Source organism: Equus quagga, chromosome 20 (assembly GCF_021613505.1).
Source record: "Equus quagga isolate Etosha38 chromosome 20, UCLA_HA_Equagga_1.0, whole genome shotgun sequence".
Classification (NCBI taxonomy): domain Eukaryota; kingdom Metazoa; phylum Chordata; class Mammalia; order Perissodactyla; family Equidae; genus Equus; species Equus quagga.
Genome location: NC_060286.1, coordinates 10,293,157 through 10,311,271, shown reverse-complemented (window position 1 = coordinate 10,311,271; position 18,115 = coordinate 10,293,157). Strand labels below are relative to the sequence as shown.

General features: G+C 42.4%; 1 protein-coding gene across 1 annotated transcript in view; it reads right to left on the bottom strand.

Moving 5' to 3' along the window:
• Positions 1-18,115, bottom strand: part of LOC124230744 (C-1-tetrahydrofolate synthase, cytoplasmic) — a 62,111-nt gene that overhangs the window by 19,848 nt on the left and 24,148 nt on the right. Inside the window, exons 7-15 of the mRNA XM_046647073.1 lie at positions 12,391-12,527; positions 11,390-11,501; positions 6,992-7,119; positions 6,410-6,507; positions 5,744-5,917; positions 4,777-4,913; positions 3,251-3,297; positions 2,236-2,343; positions 2,021-2,095 (exon numbers count right to left, since the gene is read on the bottom strand). Of these exons, the coding sequence (XP_046503029.1) occupies positions 2,021-2,095; positions 2,236-2,343; positions 3,251-3,297; positions 4,777-4,913; positions 5,744-5,917; positions 6,410-6,507; positions 6,992-7,119; positions 11,390-11,501; positions 12,391-12,527 (1,016 nt within the window). The remainder of the gene's footprint in view (positions 1-2,020; positions 2,096-2,235; positions 2,344-3,250; positions 3,298-4,776; positions 4,914-5,743; positions 5,918-6,409; positions 6,508-6,991; positions 7,120-11,389; positions 11,502-12,390; positions 12,528-18,115) is intronic.

Below are 18,115 nucleotides of genomic sequence, written 5' to 3'. Positions count from 1 at the left end.
ATCCCGAAATGGAAAATGCATACAAAATGTTTCTCCTTTCTTCTAACTCCTGGTAGATCCGAGTGGGGGGCTCCAGCAAGCCCTCTCTTCCCACAGTTCCTTTCCTGTGCTAAGGGGCCTTGGTTTTAAAACCTCAGAGGTCTTTTCAGAGCAGGCGCTCACTGGCCTGTCAAAGAGCCTCACAAGCCCACAACATGACAGTTTACAGAAGGCAGCAAACCCCTCAGTTGCTGGAATGAGAACCTGCTGTTGACAGCCCCTTCTCGGTGGAGCACCCAGGGGGCAGACTGCGACAACACTGAGCAGCAGAGGATGCCCGGGGACCCAGGGAACAGAAGACCAAGCATCTAGTCCCAACCTGGCCGGGGAAGGGTGGCCTTGGACAAGTTCCTTGATTTTAAATCCCAGAGCTTTTTTAAAGGATCATTTAAACCCCTAGTCCAGCCCTTGCCGACATCTGCAGAAAGTTCCATCAGCAGAGGTAGGGCTAGAAGTTGTCTGCTCTTTCCATGGTACTTTCATGCCTGGCAGAACAGAACTCATTTATAAAACAGGGCAATAGTTGACTCACCTTATGCTTATGATTGGTGGGGGGAGTGAAAACAAAATAAGCTAAGGAATATCAAACTGTAGAAAAGTCACTCTTCCTCAAGTTCAGGAAAAAATGCATATATATAAATCCTGACAGAATTGTAAAACAAGTAAACAAATGCAAACAGTTAATGCATCTGGGTAAAGGGGAGCTATTCTCACAGCATCAAAATACAAAGTTGCAAAAAATTAAAAATAAACTGAGTATAACTATTACTGATAATAAGCAGCATATACCATGTACTGAATGTGCACACGTGCCAGGCTGTCTGAAGAATACATATATACAATTTCTTTCCTGTGCAAAAGCAACATAGGAATATATTTTTGCATTTTAGTTTTAAAACGCTCTTGTGCTATCCCTTTATAGTCACATCCTCCCTCGCCCCTAATCCCTGGCACCCATTGATCTGTTCTCCATCACTAGAGCTTTGCCTTTTTGAGAAAGTCACAGAAATGGAAACATACAGTATGCAACCTTTTGACACTGGCTTCTTCCCCCCAACATAATGCCTTGAAGACTCATCCAGGTTGTTGTGTTTATCAAGAGTTCATTTCTTTTTACTGCATGGCTGTACCGGTTTGGTTATCCATTCATCCACTACAGGACATTTGGGTTGTTTCTAGATTTTGGAGATTATTAACGGGGCTGCCAAAAACATTCACGTTTTTGTATGAACACAAGTTTGCATTTCTCTTGGGTAATTACCTAGGAGTGGGCTTTCTGGGTCATACGGTACAGAGCATGTTTAATGACTATGTATTTGTTATAGAAATGCAAGTAAAATATAGAAGTAACCACTCTTGCTTAAGGTCCCAATGCTGAAAAAGCCAAGATTCAAACTCTAAAAGCTGCTATGCTGCCATGATGGCATCCTGATTCCCATCCACGCTGTACAGGAAATGTCACTCTTCTTCTAAGCTGAGGGCAGGCCATCAGTGCTCTATTTATTTCAAGACTAACCACTTATAATTTATAGATAAACAAGAAATAACATCTACCACCAATCTTTGCTATGTATATCATGACCTTGTGACTATGGTTATGGATGTAACTTGATCCAAAATAAGCTACTCTATGGAGATTTTTACCTCCTTATCAGTCACTCAATTTCACACAATATCAAAAATGAAGAAGGAAGGGGCCAGCCTGGTGGCGGAGTGGTTAAGTTTGCACATTCCGCTTCGGCGGCCCGGGGTTCACCAGTTCAGATCTCGGGTGCTGACCTACACACTGCTTGTCAAGCCATGCTGTGGCAGGCGTCCCACATATAAAGTAGAGGAAGATGGGCAAAGATGTTAGCTCAGGGCCAGTCTTCCTCAGCAAAAAGAGGAGGATTGGCAGGGAATGTTAGCTCAGGGCTAATCTTCCAAAAAAAAAAAAAAAAATTTAAAAACAAAAAAATGAAGAAGGAAGAAGAAAGCTTACCTGTAACCTTCGGATTTGGATATCAGAGAACTTTTTCACTCCATTTACTGATGGTACCAAACGATTAAAGAGAGCCTTAAAAAAAAGAGGAAAAGGGCTTTTAAATGAGCAGAACCCCACTGCCTTGCTATCTGCATCATCAGCACCCAAGGGACCAACATTAATTCAGGTGCTTCAACCCTTTCAAAAGTGCCCATAGTGCCACAGCAGCCTACCTTGTCTGTCTGGGTCAGTTCGTGGAACATCCGGGCATCGATGGCTGCGGCAACAAGGTTATTAGCTGCAGTGATGGCATGGATGTCACCAGTGAGGTGGAGATTAAACTACAAAAGAGCAGAAGCCACATTAGTCTTCCAACTTCTCTGCAAATTTCCAACATTCATTCTATTGCAACCAAATCATCCCTATGGTAAAGCCAATGGAAAACTTAACGGCAGCACAGCTAGTGGACGAACACCCAAGATAGGGCACTCTTGCAAACATCAATTCCTGACTGTCTTCAGAAGAAATGTGCTTTCCCCAAGTGACATGCTCAGTAACCACAAGTGCCACACCACCGGGATCAACAGCAACACCGGATTGCTGAGGACACACTCATGTCCTTTAAACAGTCAGCAAGAAGACTACACTGGAGCAGCCCAACTCTACGCCTATACATTGTTCCCATTTCTGTAGTTACTACCCTGAATTCACTTAGTGTTGGTTCTTCCCAATCTTATGCTTCATTTGATCACCTGCTTAAGGTTATTATTCCCCCTGAAAACCAGACTTTTAAGTCCTTGTCATGTCAAAAAACTAAGCTGTCTTATAAGTCTGCAAATTAAGATGTTTTTCCTTTAAGTGTTGCTTCTGCTGAGAAACAAGTCATTTGTCCACTAACAGCTCTACAATAAAGATTAATCTCTAGAAGGAAAAAGTATAACAAGGAGTCTGATTCAACCAAATCCTGAGCCAGCCCTGATGACCTTAGTGGTTAAAGTTCAGTGCACTCTGCTTCGGCGGCCCAAGTTCTGTTCCCGGGCAAGGAACCACACCATTCATTTGTCAGTATCCATCCCATGGCAGTGGCACACAAAGAAGAACTAGAAGGACCTACAGCTAGAATATACAACTATGTACCAGGGCTTTGGGGAGGAAAATAAAGAGAGGAAGATTGGCAACAGATGATAGCTCAGGGCAAATCTTTCCCAGCAAAAAAACCCAAAAAACCCAAATCCCAGAATACTTTACCTCTTCCATTGGAATGACCTGTGAGTAGCCACCTCCTGCAGCGCCACCTGGAGGATAGGTCAAGGGTGAGGACTCATGTTAAGCCTGCTTCTCCATAATGTGGAAATCAAATAAAAGCAAAGAGGTTTTTGTAACTGGTACGCTATTATTTATTTACTTTTTACAACCATTTGGACAGATTTGATCAAGTGTTTTCTAATTTTATTAAGCTAAAATATCTGATCTTGTTCATGCTGAATAGTCTCTCAGTTGAAATCTGAGTCTAAATGACAAAATCATGAACATGTACATCCCTACTCATTATCTTTAGAAAGAGCTTTCCCATGATTCCTAACATTTGTTAAAAGACCCAGCCTACGGTTACATAAAGGCAAATCTGTTCAATTTCCTACTCTCATAAACATTACTCTGGCATTTTAAAAAGGGAATATTTAAAATACACCAAACTCAGAGACTGCAATTCTTCCTAAATAGGACACATATGTTATAAAACAGCTTAACTGCTAGATTTTTGCTGCCTGTTTGGATTATTAATGAAAGGTCAGTCAAAAATGTCCAGGTTATCAGTGAGATAAATGTCAATCTAAGGTACAGATTTTGTGTTTTTTTGTGAGGCAGAGACCACACAATGAAAATGGGGCAATTCATAACAAAAGGAAAAGAATATTGGGGTCAATAAGCAGAACAAGAGAAAGGCTCATTCTGGAGTTGAAAGGAGGCTGATAAGCTCAAAAGCAGAACTAGGTCAGCACATCTATAAAATACATCAACACAACAGGCAGACGGGCCAAGGCGGACCCTATCTCACACTGCAGTCATCGTGAGAACAAGCAGAGTATGTGATACTCATCACCAGGCAAATGAGAAAGCTACCTCTAAGAACTTATTACAATTAACAAAAATAATTTTAATTAAAAGAGCATGTTTGCAGTACTGCAGCTGTCAAAAACTGAAGGTGAAGTATGATTACTAAAGGTTATGTTTTCATCCAATCAGAAGAAACACTCTTGTTGATGGTATCGTTTCAGGTCTACTCCGGTACCCAACAACAGCACCTTTGACCAAGTTATCTCTGAAGTCCCAGTGTGGCTACTGTAAAATGGTGATAATACTACGTTATATTAGAACGTAAAATAATACACACAAACTGCTTAGCACAAAACCACACACAAAGCACATACTCAGTAACGGTAGTCTTTTCTTATTCCATATGGGTGGGACATCTGTAGGGCTTCTCCTTGTCTCCCAGAAGTCAGCATGGTGATCAGTGGCCATGACTACCTTTACTGTTACTGTGACAGTTGACTATTAGTCATATAAAGCACCCCTGCCTACAGATTACTCACCCAGGGAAGCTCTGTGCAGTCTCAAATAGTGACAGCAGGGGTTGGGGTAATGCGATGAAAGCCTTTCCCAAAAGCACCATGATTCGGGGTGAGGAGGACATTCCTGGTGTCTAAGCCCTTAAGGGTCGAGCGGGCCAGGGAGGACCGAAGGAGAGGCAGCCAAGGTCTAGCCCCCCATACCTTTTATTCCAAAGGTGGGGCCCTGAGAAGGCTGCCGCACACACGCAAAGACGTTCTGATGAAGGTGGGCGCCAAGGGCTTGCACCAGCCCGATTGTGGTTGTGCTTTTCCCTTCTCCCAGGGGCGTTGGAGTTATTCTTCAAGATGAAAGCAAAAGAGGAAAATTAAGTTTATGTGAATCACTAAGCCAGACCTAACAGACCACAGAGAATGACTCTTAATTTGAATAGTAAGACAAAAGAACTGAAGAAATCTCTTCCAAGAGTCTTAGTTATAATTTCCCCTAATTTTAAATTACTTTTTTTGGTGAGGAAGACTGGCCCTGAGCTAACATATCTGTGTCAATCTTCCTCTATTTTGTATGTGGTATGCCTGCCACAGCACAGCTTGATGAATGCTATGTGGGTTCACCCGGGATCCAAACCTGCAAACCCTGGGCCGCCACAGTGGAGTGCGCAAACTTAACCACTACGCCACCAGGCTGGCCCCCCCCCCCCACCCAATTTTGAATTAAAAAAAGACTACTGCATGTTAGCTGTTCTCACTGTAAGGGACAAACATACTTTGGAGAGACACTGCTATAATGTAATTTCTCAATTTAGTCTCAAAAACTAGCTTTTATATGTAACTTAATGAGCAATAAAAATTAATGCTCCATACATCTACTGAATTGATGAATTGGGGGTTAAAAAAAAGGTGATTCCATCTGAAGGCTAGGTTTTAAGACCTAACTCTTCGCCCTACTGGATGGATAACCTTGACAAATTTTCTCATCTCTGAAGGGTGGTAATCTACTCTTACCTCACAGGGTTGCCGTAAGAAACAAATGACACAAAATACATGTGAAAAACGCTAAAACAAAATTAAAGGAACCTCCACATATATATGTTAAGTGTAAATGCAACCCCTGGGAATAATAATCAGGATTAATATTAAGAATCAACTGGCAAATGAATAAAAACCATACCCAGTCACCACCACATATTTTCCATCAGGCTGGTGCTTCAGGCGTTCCAGTGTAGACAGCAGAATTTTGGCCTTTGTTTCACCATACAATTCCACCTCTTCAGACAGCAGACCAATTTCTCGAGCCAGGTTACCAATGGGCTTTGGCTTGCAAGATCGTGATACTTGAATGTCACTTAAAAGAAATACAGAAAATATATATCAATCTTTATTCACTGGGATTAATTAATCCCATCCCAGTAATGACCCAACCCAACCACTGATGGTGCTTTCAGAGAGGGCATACACGTAGTTATGGTATCCATCAGCTAAAAAGTGATGATCCATAGTTTTAGACTAGTAAAAATTTTTTTTAAAGGACTCTAAACCTATTAGGGTTTTTTTCCCTAAGATTGGCCCTGAGCTAACATCTGTTGCCAATCCTCCTCTTTTTTTATTTTTCTTCTTCTTCTTCCCAAAGGCCCCCAGCACATATTTATATATTCTAGTTGTAGGTCCTTCTGGTTGTGTTCTGTGGGACGTCACCTCGTCGTGGCCTGATGAGCAGTGCCATGTCCGTGCCCAGGATCCAAACCAGGAAAACCCTGGGCTGCCAAAGTGGAGCTCACAAGCTTAACCACTCGGCCATGGGGCCGGCCCCCCTAAACTAGTAAAATTTTATTTTTACCTCGGAACAGGCATCTTGAGGTCAAGGTTGTTATACGCAATCATCCACTTTCCTGGCTTAAATTTCTCCAGGAAACGCTTTGCGCTCTCTACTGTGCTCTAAACAAAATGTCATAAATGGAACTTAGAAGAGATAACTGTTTTACCCCCCACATCAATTCCAAATCCTGGGTCATTCCTGTTCACAAACAGCTTCTTGATCCACCTATTAACACGCTTCAATTCTAAGCCAGAGTCTACAGGGACCTAAAATGCCCTTGGCTCCTTGCCTCTCTTCACATCAGTTGGTGTGTGTTAAGACGGGCAAGCAAGCCAAAATACACCTAGCAAAGTCAGTGTGTTTGCACTTTCCTTTTTCTGGAGTTACACTCCAAAGTAAGTTAAACTGTGCCATCTCTACTTTACTCTACAAATATGACTGGTTCTATTTCTCTGTTCTTCCACTCCTTTCTCTCTGCAACAGATTCACATCCTTACTTAGCTTCTGAGTAGGTTTTATGACATTTCTACTTGGGGAGAAAGGCTGTAACTTGAATTCTATCAGTTTCTTAGAACTATTACAGGAACTTTTGTTCATACACACCTGCATCAGCATTGCCACCGTCATGGGCCCAACACCCCCAGGAACAGGAGTGATGAAGCCCGCCCTCTCTTTGGCCTCGCTGTATGCCACATCACCCACAACTTTTCTCCCATTTGGTTTTGTGTCATCTGGTCAAGGGGGAAAAAAATCAAAGTCTCAGAATTGCAATCCTGGTGTTTATTTCTAAGTTAACTGCTCAATTATGACAGCTTGTTCCAAAAACTAAGTCAAGTTTAGAGTGTGTAGTCCCCTCTGGCTCCAGTGCCTACTTTACTTAAAAGCTACAGGATGACAGGTGTTTGCTATTTCCTAGGGAGAAACCTATTTTACCTGCAAAAATTCACAAGATGTTTGAGTGGTTTTTCAGAACCAGGAGAATCCTTTCGTTGTCTGTCAGGTGGCAAATAAAATACCAACTGTTTTTTAATTCTTAAAGCCAACTACCCAGCATATAATGAGCACCTTTTAAAATGACAATTTGCCAAGGCCTACAAAGGAATTTTTTGGGTGCACAAAGCTCCAACTATGTCACAGCTGCCAGATACCGTTTCTACAGCAACTGTCAGCATTCTGTAAGCTCCACGCGTGAGCTGGAGGAACAATTCAACATCCAATTCCAAAGACAAGCAGCTACTTAAATGTATGCAAAAGGCAGAGAATAGAATTATGCTTCCCTTAAAGGAAACAAGAACAAATACAAATCTTACCAGCAAAGAATAGCTATTGGAGAGAACAAAGCCCAATGATGCATCACTGCTCACTCACACAAGGTGCTTCCTACACTCGGTGGCGGTGCACTCTCAGGAGGGGGTGGGGTCAGCCAGACCCGGCAGCTCTAAGGCTCCCGAGGCAGCATCTGGTGGGATCTTAGCCATTTCACTACTTCTCTTTGAAGTAGTTTCAGAGAGGGCATACACGTAGTCATGGTATCCATCAGCCAAAAAGTGATAATCCACAGAGTTTTAGACTGGTAAAATTTTTTTTAAAGGACTCTAAACCTATCAGGTTCTTTTCCCCTAAGATTGGCCCTGAGCTGACATCTGTCTCTGTCACCAATCTTCCTCTTTTTATTTTTCTTCTTCTCCCCAAAGCTCCCCAAGTACATAGTTGTATATTCTAGTTGTGCCATGTGGGACGCCGCCTCAGCATGGCTTGATGAGCAGTGCTAGGTCTGTGCCCAGGATCTGAACTGGTGAAACCCTGGGCTTGTCACAACCGAGAGACAGGAAGCTTCAGGGTCAGCCAAAATGCCAGAATTAAGAGACGTGGGCTCTAGGATAAGCTCTTCTGCTAACTGCTAGTCCTCAGCCCCTGTGTGCTCCTTACTGATCAGAAGCCCAAAGATGCAAAGAAGGATTAGCACTGCCCACGTCACAAGCTTGCTGAGAATCAAGTGAGAAATTGTGCACGTTCTTGAAATTGAAAAGCAATCTCCAAACGTAAGGGTTTCTCTTCCCTTCCTAGATACATGAGATATTTTCTATATGCACACAACTGGTGAACACAACTCCTTGGGATATTTCAGATTTCTAGATGATTATAAAGCAGCAAGCTACGGCAGAACATTTCCTCTCACAACCACTAAAAGCGTTTCAAAATGCCAAGAAATACAGTTAAGCATTTGCCCTGTGCACAGGTTTCAAGAGTCCAACACTGAAGTCAGTTTCAACTATTTTCAAATACCCCGCCCCTCTTTCTATTTGTTAATGGTAACCACTTTCGCCCTATGTTTCTCCATATATAGGAGATATATTAATTCCTGGACAACTAAATGCTGCAGTGGATGAGCTGTTTTGCTCCTTAACCAAACACTATCAGGTTGATCCGAGTGCCCGCTGATGCACAGTGTTTCATGGAAAGTACGATGCGGTCAGTGGAAAAAATGACCATTTCTCAGTCTAAGCGTATGGCTTCAGTAACCAACAAAGGTTCTGGTTATCTATCTCAGCCCTAGAATATCTCTTTCACTGGGAATTATATGTACAAAATTCAGCTTACAATCCAGCTGAGCCTTGACTCCTTCGCATTTAATGTGGGGATGCCCAAGAAGAGAGTCCAGTATGGAAGTCACTACACTGGATAGGTTGAGACTGGATTGGGTCACAGTGGGGAATCTGTTCCCTCTTTTTATAAATCTTGCAAATAAAACACTTACCACTAATCCAGCCCTTCTCAAATTATCTTTAGTAAGCCCAGTGGGAAGAATACTTTTATGTGTTTCTCTGGCCAATAGTTTCTGCTCTGCAATTGAATCTTAAAAAATATTCCCTTTTTGGAAAAAAAAGAGTATATACCTTAATTCATTCTTAATTTGGCAAGTGATTTATGATGTTATCTCTGACAGGACCATGCAAATGACTTACATAAGCAAAATACGAATCAACAAATGGCCCAGTTGTAGAACACGGGGCTTCAAAAATGAACACAGCAAAGAACAGTCTTTAGGACCTCCAGCCCACCCACTGGTCTGTAACTCAGCAATTCTGCTGTGCTTGCAGAACAATAAAATCCAGCCTCACAGATACTTATTCAACTGTGTACCCAGGATCAGTAAAAACAGGTGATCAGGAGGGAAGGTACTGCTTTGATCTTATCCACATTTTACCATCTACGTGAGGAATACACGTGAACAGGGGATGGTAAGTTTCATGTTTAAGTCAACCTTTCATACCTATCAGCAAGACTCCAGATCCCCACCCAGGTGTTTCTTCTGTCTCTCAAATCTAATCGAAAAAAATGCCCAAAGCAGAAATATGATAGAGAAGATGCAAGGTTTTAAACAGACTGAGCTTGAATGTCACATTGCAAGTACTCAAAGTGAGGAGTTGTAGGAGAGCAATTTCTTTATCACTCATTAGATAATTACATTACAAGACAATGAGTGATCAATTATGAGCTACTGTCTTAAAAGCATGGTAGGGAGAGTGGGAGGGAGGTTAAAAACAGTGAAGGCTTGACAGTGACTAATGTTCCTGGCAGCTTTGTGTCTGTATTTCAAACTTGAGATGGAAAAAGAGAAAGAATACTCTTGCTATAACTCCCGTCAACAGATATGAGTTAGAAGCTGTCAGAAGGCATAAAGCTGGACCTGGCACCACACAGACCACTGCCCTGAGGAGCTGACTATCTAATGGAGGAGAGCACAGGACATCAAGTCCTACGAGAGGGGAGGAGGGAAAGAAGGATTTTCAAAAGGAGAGATCACCCCTTGCTGCAGGGGAATCAGACAAGGATTGGAAGGAAGCACGGCCATCTCAGAGGGCAGGTGGGGAGGAAGTGGTTGAAAGTGAGGCTCACGGCTGAGCTTTACTCAGTTGTGTAGCCCAAGGCCTGGGGGCGGGACTGCCTGTGCACAGAAACAGCCATTCGATTAAAGATTGTTCCTTTCTTGAATCTACGAGGTATATACCCAAGTAGTCACTTTATTGTCCTTTCAAATTTTACGTCTGGAAACTTCATGATGAAAGAACACCCTGCTGCACTAGAGATACAGCCACATAGCTGCAAAGGACAAAAAGACAGGTGCGGGGGGGCACTCGGTCTATCTTACAACTGTTTAAGACAGGCATTAACAAGCGTGTGTGAGAAAAATGGCCGCTGAAACCATGGGGGTGGCTAAAACCAGTATGCGGCTAAGGAGTCTGACAAGTGATGTGGGAGGAAAGGGCTTATGGTCCACGTGAAGTCCGTGCATATGGCAGGAGCACACAGATGGATGAGAGGGAGTCAGCTGGCGGTGGGAGACCAGGGAGAAAGTCACAGCAGTGCATCCAGCTGAGAGGGTGACACTCAGTAGTGACACAGAACAGAGAAGACAGGAAAAAAATTCCTAACACTTAAAAACGGATCCGTATATGGAATGATTGGGAGGGAAACTAAAAGATTTCAGACTCGTGAGAAGGAAGAATGGTGATGTCATTAACCAAACAGGGGAGCGAGGAGTAAGTCAGGGCTGAGGATGCCAAGTACAGTTATGGACATAACTATAAGGCTGGCTTTATCCTCTCTGCCTAGAGACGGCCCAGGTCAAATGCCTTCTACGTAAAGCCCTCCTAGAGGACTCTTGGCAGACTGAATCCCTCTCCTGGAGTCTCACAGCACTCTGCAAAGATTACCCTGTCTTTTAAATCCATCCATCCTGGACGTTGTCATCTCCCAAACCACAAAGCCCAATGGCTGAAACCACGGGCTCTGCCATCAGGCAAACCTGCTAGCCAGGGACAACTCTGCCATCTACTAAATGTGCACCCGTGGGCAGGCCAATCGCTCTGAGCCCTGGCACTTCAAGCCTAAAAAAACAGGACAAGGGTTCTCACTTACGCTTCATACGATGACCCGGACATCCTCCTCTGCCCAGCCCTCCAGCAGAAACCACCTTCCCCCTCCAGTAACACTCACCTGGGATGTAATTGATCCCACAGTCGATGACTACTGCCCCAGGTTTGATCCACTCCCCTTTCACCATTTCAGGCTGACCAGCTGCAACCACGAGGATGTCACCTTTATTTACCTAGGGAAAGAGGGTTCTGACTTCAGGAATTAAACAGTGAAACATAAAAAAATCCAGAAGTGGAAAAAGACATCCCTAAACTTTGTATGAACTTCCTCATTGCCATCAGCTATACTATGCAGGCCACACACCGTCTCTGACAGCTCCCCATACGCCATGCTTATTCCTACACACACCACGAAGCTCCCCTTTCACTCAGTAGTTCATTGAACGGGGAACTTGATGAGAACCTGCAAGGCAGGGAAGAGCACAGACTGGGAGCCAGAGGCCTAGGACGATGTCCCTGATTATATACTATCCAGAGACTGTTCCCTGTCCTATGGAACGTGGGGACCACCACCTTACGCACAGCATTGCTTGGGGAGGATTAAAAGAGAAGGTGCTGGGCCTTTCTCCTGCTCTCTCCCCACATCTAAGAGATTCAACAGGGATGTGTACATGTGAGAATTCTTGTGCTCACAAATCAGAGGCAGGGGTCAAGAACAACCTGCAACACATGTCACAGGACCACTGTCCACACCCCCCTCTGGAGCACTTCCACCTCTGAGGCCACCACTTTTACAAATCTGGGATCTGGCTGCCAAGGGTCAATTCCAGCTCCTACGCTGCAAATCCCCATCTACGACGAGGTGGACTGGTGTAGACAGAACAAAATCTGTATAAACTTGGGCAAGTTTTTAATTTGAATTTGTTTCCTCTTCTTGTAAAATGAAACAAGAATCAGAGAATTGTTATAGGGGTTAAATGAGATAATGAGGTAAAGTACATGGCAGTTTCTGACACTCAAATGTTACCTATTCCCGTAATGTGAGAACACCCCCACCGCACACCTGTCCACGCACACACACACGCACACACACGCACCCACAGAACATGTTCTACCCCCTACCTCCTCGTCTAGCTTGGCAGTCTTGGAGTGGCAGGTGGTCACTGTGGCATGGTTCCACAGAAGCAAGTCATGCATCGGGGCACCAACTATTTTGCTGCGCCCAACCACCACCGCATGCCTTCCAGCAATCTGCACCCCTGAAAGAAAAGCCAATGTGCATCGGAGAATTGGGGGAAGCTGCCTTCCTTCACATGCCGCCTAACTGGGAAAATTCAGAACAACTGCACAAAAAACAGGTTCTTAGCATCAAAAAGAAATCTTCCTAAAAACATTCCTTCTTTGGTAGTATATATTCTCAGCTCTAGGGTTTTAGCTACAAAGTGGCACTTGTACATGTGTCCTTCTTGCTGTGGGTTTTTAAGAGCAGCTTAAGCAAAGATCCATTCATTGACTCATAGGAGAGTGGGAAGAAAACCTACACTCAAATGAAAAAGAAACCCAGACATACAGCTAACCAGCCATATGGAAAAGACATCAGATTAAACACATGGGAAAAGCAGGTATAACAAATAGGGTGCATGAAACGGGGTGGAGGGAAACAAAGTAAATTAGATTAGTACCAGCAATTCTTTCCAACTTTTGTAAGTTTACTTATGCAGTTCCTCATCCAAATTTCTCTTCTGGCTTAGGGTCTGAGCCATAGGGTTATTTGCAGGGAAGTAATAAAGGGGAACTTTGCAGTAGAAAGCTTTCTTTTTGCTTCCTCAGCATACTCTCTGACACTATTCTAACGTCCTTTTCAGGACAGACATACTCTACTCACTAGAGACGGTTTGGGTGAGCACCCCATACTGGACAAGTGACAACACTTCATGCCCTGGACAATGAGATCAAATCCCGTGACTGTCAGGCACAAGGACAGAACAAGGCTAGAGCCAGCTGGGGCCACCCAGAAGAAACCAGAGATAAGGTCTTGAGGACTCTGCCTGGGCCCCTCTGCCCAGTCAAGCTGAAGGAGATTCATGCTTAAGGCAGTCGGTATTTAAATTCTGCTTCTTGCATGAGATTAATTTTATCCAAAAAAGATAAGCCTTGATATAATGCAAACATCATAAACATCTAGTGAAGCCCTCAGAGTCTGAAGTGTTTAAAAGGTAACTAACTACACTTTTTTTAGGATTTAGCAAAGGACCTGAAGCTATATTAGGGCAAATGGTAGCTTCAGTATCAGTGAGTGGAGGTGGGAAGCCTACAGCTGCTGTGGCTCATAGGATTTGTTTTTTATCAAGTTGTAACTCACTATTTACTAAATATGCCGTAGAATATAAACTTAGTTGTAGGACTGAACAGTAATAGCTGTCCCCAGGCTTATAGCTTGACCTTTTCTAGCCAACCACAGAAAATTTTTTTACATTGGCCAATACTTTCCACTTGAAACTTCTGATCCACTTCCCTTAAACAGGGCATACTTCCTTGTAAAAAAATAACTTCTGTTGAGGATGACGTCAGCATCATGGTGGAGAAAGCTCACCTCTTCGACTCTCTCCTCTAAGATACAATGACAAGGACATTCATATACCAACAGAGGACATTCACACAACACAAAAGACGTGTGAGAGACCCACACAGCCATATGTCTGAAGATGGAGGTGCTGGAACCCCCAGAGGAAGTGGAAGGAAGTAAGGGGAATCCTCTCTTCCTCCCAAAAGGCAGCAACCCCAGGACTGCACAAAGCTCTAAGAGGAGAGGGGGGAGGGGCAGTCCTCTACAGGAACACCATCACTCTCCAATTTCCCTCACAGCTCGTAAGAAAGCCCCACACAGAGGTGAATAAGCCATAGCAGGGGTATCTTCATCAAGCTAGCATCCCAGGAGATCATACAGCGAGGGCGGAATGAGAATGCTCCCGGGATCATGCAGGGGAAAGAAAGTACCCCTCCCCCTGCCTGGCGCTCCAGCTCAGCCAGCTGGCCAGAGCACCACACAGACAGAAAAGCAGCCAGTGGCTAGAGCGAGTGAGCAGCGGATCACAGTGGGCTCAGAAAATACAGGTCTTGACCCCCACCCAGTGGCAACAGGTGGAAGCTGCGACTAGATACTATCACTATGCAGAGGCAGAAATCCACGCTATCAAGCAGTATGAAAGAATATATTAAATCTGCAGACCAGAAGGAAAATGATGAGTACCCAGAAATCAATCCTGAAGGCACAGAAACTTATAATCTAAACGACAGAGAATTCAAAATAGCTATCATAAAAAAACTCAACAAGTTACAAGAAAATACAGATAGACAGCTCAATGAAATCAGGAACTTCTTCACAAAAGAGATTGAAACTATAAGAAGACCCAAGCAGAAATGTTGGAGATGAAAAACACAACGGATGAGATAAAGAAAACTCTGGACTCCCTGAACAACAGGGCTGATATTATGGAGGGACAAATCAGCAATTTTTAGGATAGAAATACAGAAATGCTCAGATGGAGGAGGAGAGAGAACTAAGACAAAAGAGAAATGAAGAAATTCTCCAAGAAATATCTGACTCAATTAGGAAACGCAACCTAAGGATTATAGGTATTCCAGTCGCGAAGAGGAGAATGGAGTAGACAGCTTCTTCAGAGAAATAATAGCTGACAACTTCACAAACCTGAGGAAGGAGCTGGAAATACAAGTGAAATAGGCCAACAGATCTCCTAACTATTTCAATGTAAAAAGACCTTCTCCAAAGCATATTGTAGTAAAGCTGGCAAAAGTCAAAAACAAAAAAAAATATTAAGGGCAGAAAGGCAGAAGACAATAACTTACAAAGGAACCCCAATCTGGTTTCAGTGGCTTTATCAGCAGTAACCCCTTATAGGCTAGGAGAGAGTAGAATGATATATTCAAAATTCTGAAAGACAAAAACTTTCAGTCAAGAAAACTCTATCCAGGGGCCAGCTCCGTGGCCAAGTGGTTAAGTTTGCGTGCTCCACTTCAGTGGCCCAGGGATTCAGTGGTTTGGATCCTGGGTGCAGACATGGCACCACTCATCAGGCCACATTGAGGCACCGTCCCACATGCCACAACTAGAAGGACCCACAACTAAAAATATACAACTATGTGCTGGGGGGATTTGGGGAAATAAGCAGGAAAAAAAAGAAGAAAAAGAATACCCTATCCAGTGAAAATATCCTTCAGATATGATGGAGAAATAAAAACATTCCGAGGTAAACAAAAGCTAAGGGAGTTCATTGCCACAGGACCCCCCCCTTACAAGAAATCCTGAAGAAGCCCCTCACACCTCAAAAGAAAAAAGAAATGGATTACAAAGTCATGAGCAGGGAGATAAATAGGTAGGCAAAATCAGAAAATTGCAGCTCTCTATAAGAACAGATTAGCAAACAATTATAACATCAAAGTTAAATGGAAGGATAACACCTAAAATAAATATAATCTCATCATTTTAACCACAAACTCACAACACAAGATGGAATAAGATGTGACAAAAAATTACTTAGGAGAAAAGGAAAGGGATGGCATCACCTTAGTCTAAGGAAATGAGAGGATGAGAGGCTATCAGAAAATGAACTATCTCATCTACAAGATTTTTTTTTATACAAACCTAATGGTAACCACTAAACAAATAATTAGAACAGAGACACAAATAATAAATAAGGAGAAAATTAAGAAAACTATCATAGAAAACTACCTAACTGAACTGGTAGTCCAAAATACACAGGACAAGAAACAAAGGAAATGCAGAAGAACTGGAAAAGGAGCAATAACATGGCAGCATTAAGCCCTCATATATCAATAATCACTCTAAATGTAAATGGATTGACTTCTCTAATCAAAAGACACAGAGTGGCTGGATGGATTAAAGAACAAGATCTAACAATGTGCTGCCTCCAGGAAACACATCTCAGCTCCAAAGACAAACACAGGCTCAGAGTGAAGGAATGGAAGGTGATACTCCAAGCCAATGGCAAACAAAAGAAACCAGATGTTGCCATACTTATATCAGACAAAGCAGATTTCAAGCTAAAAGAGGTAAAGAGAGACAAAGAGAGGTAGTATATAATGATAAAAGGGACACTCCAACCAAGAAGACATAACACATAAATATTTATGCATCCAATACAGGAGCACCAAAGTACATAAAGCAACTATTAATAAGCCTAAAAGGAGATAGTAACAACAACACAATAGTAGCAGGGGACCTCAACACCCCACTTACATCAATGGAGATAGATCATCCAGACAGAAAGTCAAGAAAGAAACAGTGGAATTAAACAAACCAATAGACCAGATGGACTTTATAGATATATATAGAACACTCCATCCAACAATAGCAGAATCCATATTCTTCTCAAGTACACATGGAACATTCTCAAGGATAGACCATATGCTGGGAAACAAGGCAAGCCTCAATAAATTTAGGAAGATCCACATCATATCAAGCATCTTCTCTGATGATAATGCTATGAAACTAGAAATCAACTACAAGAAAAAAGCTGGGAAAAAGACAAAGATGTGGAAGCTAAACAACATGCTACTGAACAACCAATGGATCATTGAAGAAATTAAAGGAGAAATAAAAACATATCTGGAAACAAATGAAAATGAAAACATGCCATTCCAACTCATATGGATGCAACAAAAGCAGTCCAAAGAGGGAAATTCATACGCAGTACAAGCCCACTTTAACAAACAAGAGAAGTCTCAAATAAGCAATCTTAAACTACACCTAACAGAATTAGAAAAAGAATGAACAAAGCCCAAAGTCAGCACAAGAAGGAAAATAATAAAAACTAGAGCAGAAATAAATGAAATTGAAACAAAAAAGACACTAGAAAGGATCAATGAAACTAAGAGCTGGTTCTTCGAGAAGATAAACAAAATTGACAAACACTTAGCCAGACTAAGGACAAAAACAGAGAAGGCTCAAATGAATAAAATTAGAAATGAAAGAGGAGAAATTACAATGGATGCCACAGAAATACAAGGATTATAAGAGAATGCTATGAAAAACTATATGCCAACAAATTGGACAATTTAGAAGAAATGGATAAATTCTTAGACTCTTACAACCTCCCAAAACTGAGCAAAGAAAGAGAGAATCTGAATAGACCAATCACAAGTAAAGAGAGAGAAACAGTAATCAAAACCTCCCAAAAAATAAAAGTCCAGGACCAGATTGCTTCTCTGCAGAATTCTACCAAACATTCAACAATTTATAACCTATCCTTCTCAAACTATTCCAAAAAACTGAGGAAGATGGAACACTTCCTAAACCATTCTATGAGGCCAGAGGCCAAGATCACCCTGACACCAAAGCCTGACAAGGACAACACAAAGAAGGAAAATTACAGGCCAATATCGCTGATGAACATAGATGCAAACATCCTCAAAAAAATACTGGCAATCCAAATACAGCAATACATTAAAAAAATCATATACCATGATCAAGTGGGATTTATACTGGGGACACTGGGATGGTTCAACATCTGCAAATCAATCAATGTGATACACTATATTAACAAAAATGAGGAATGAAAACCACATGATCATCTCAATAGACACAGAGAAAGCATTTGACAAGATCCAATATCCATTTATGATAAAAACTCAATAAAATGGGTACAGAAGGAAAGTACCTCAACATAATAAAGGCCATATATGACAAACCCACAGCCAACATCAAACCCCATGGGGAAAAACAGAAAGCCATCCCTCTGAGAATAGGAACAAGACAAGGGTGCCCAATCTCACCACTCTTATTCAACATAGTACTGGAGGTTTTGGC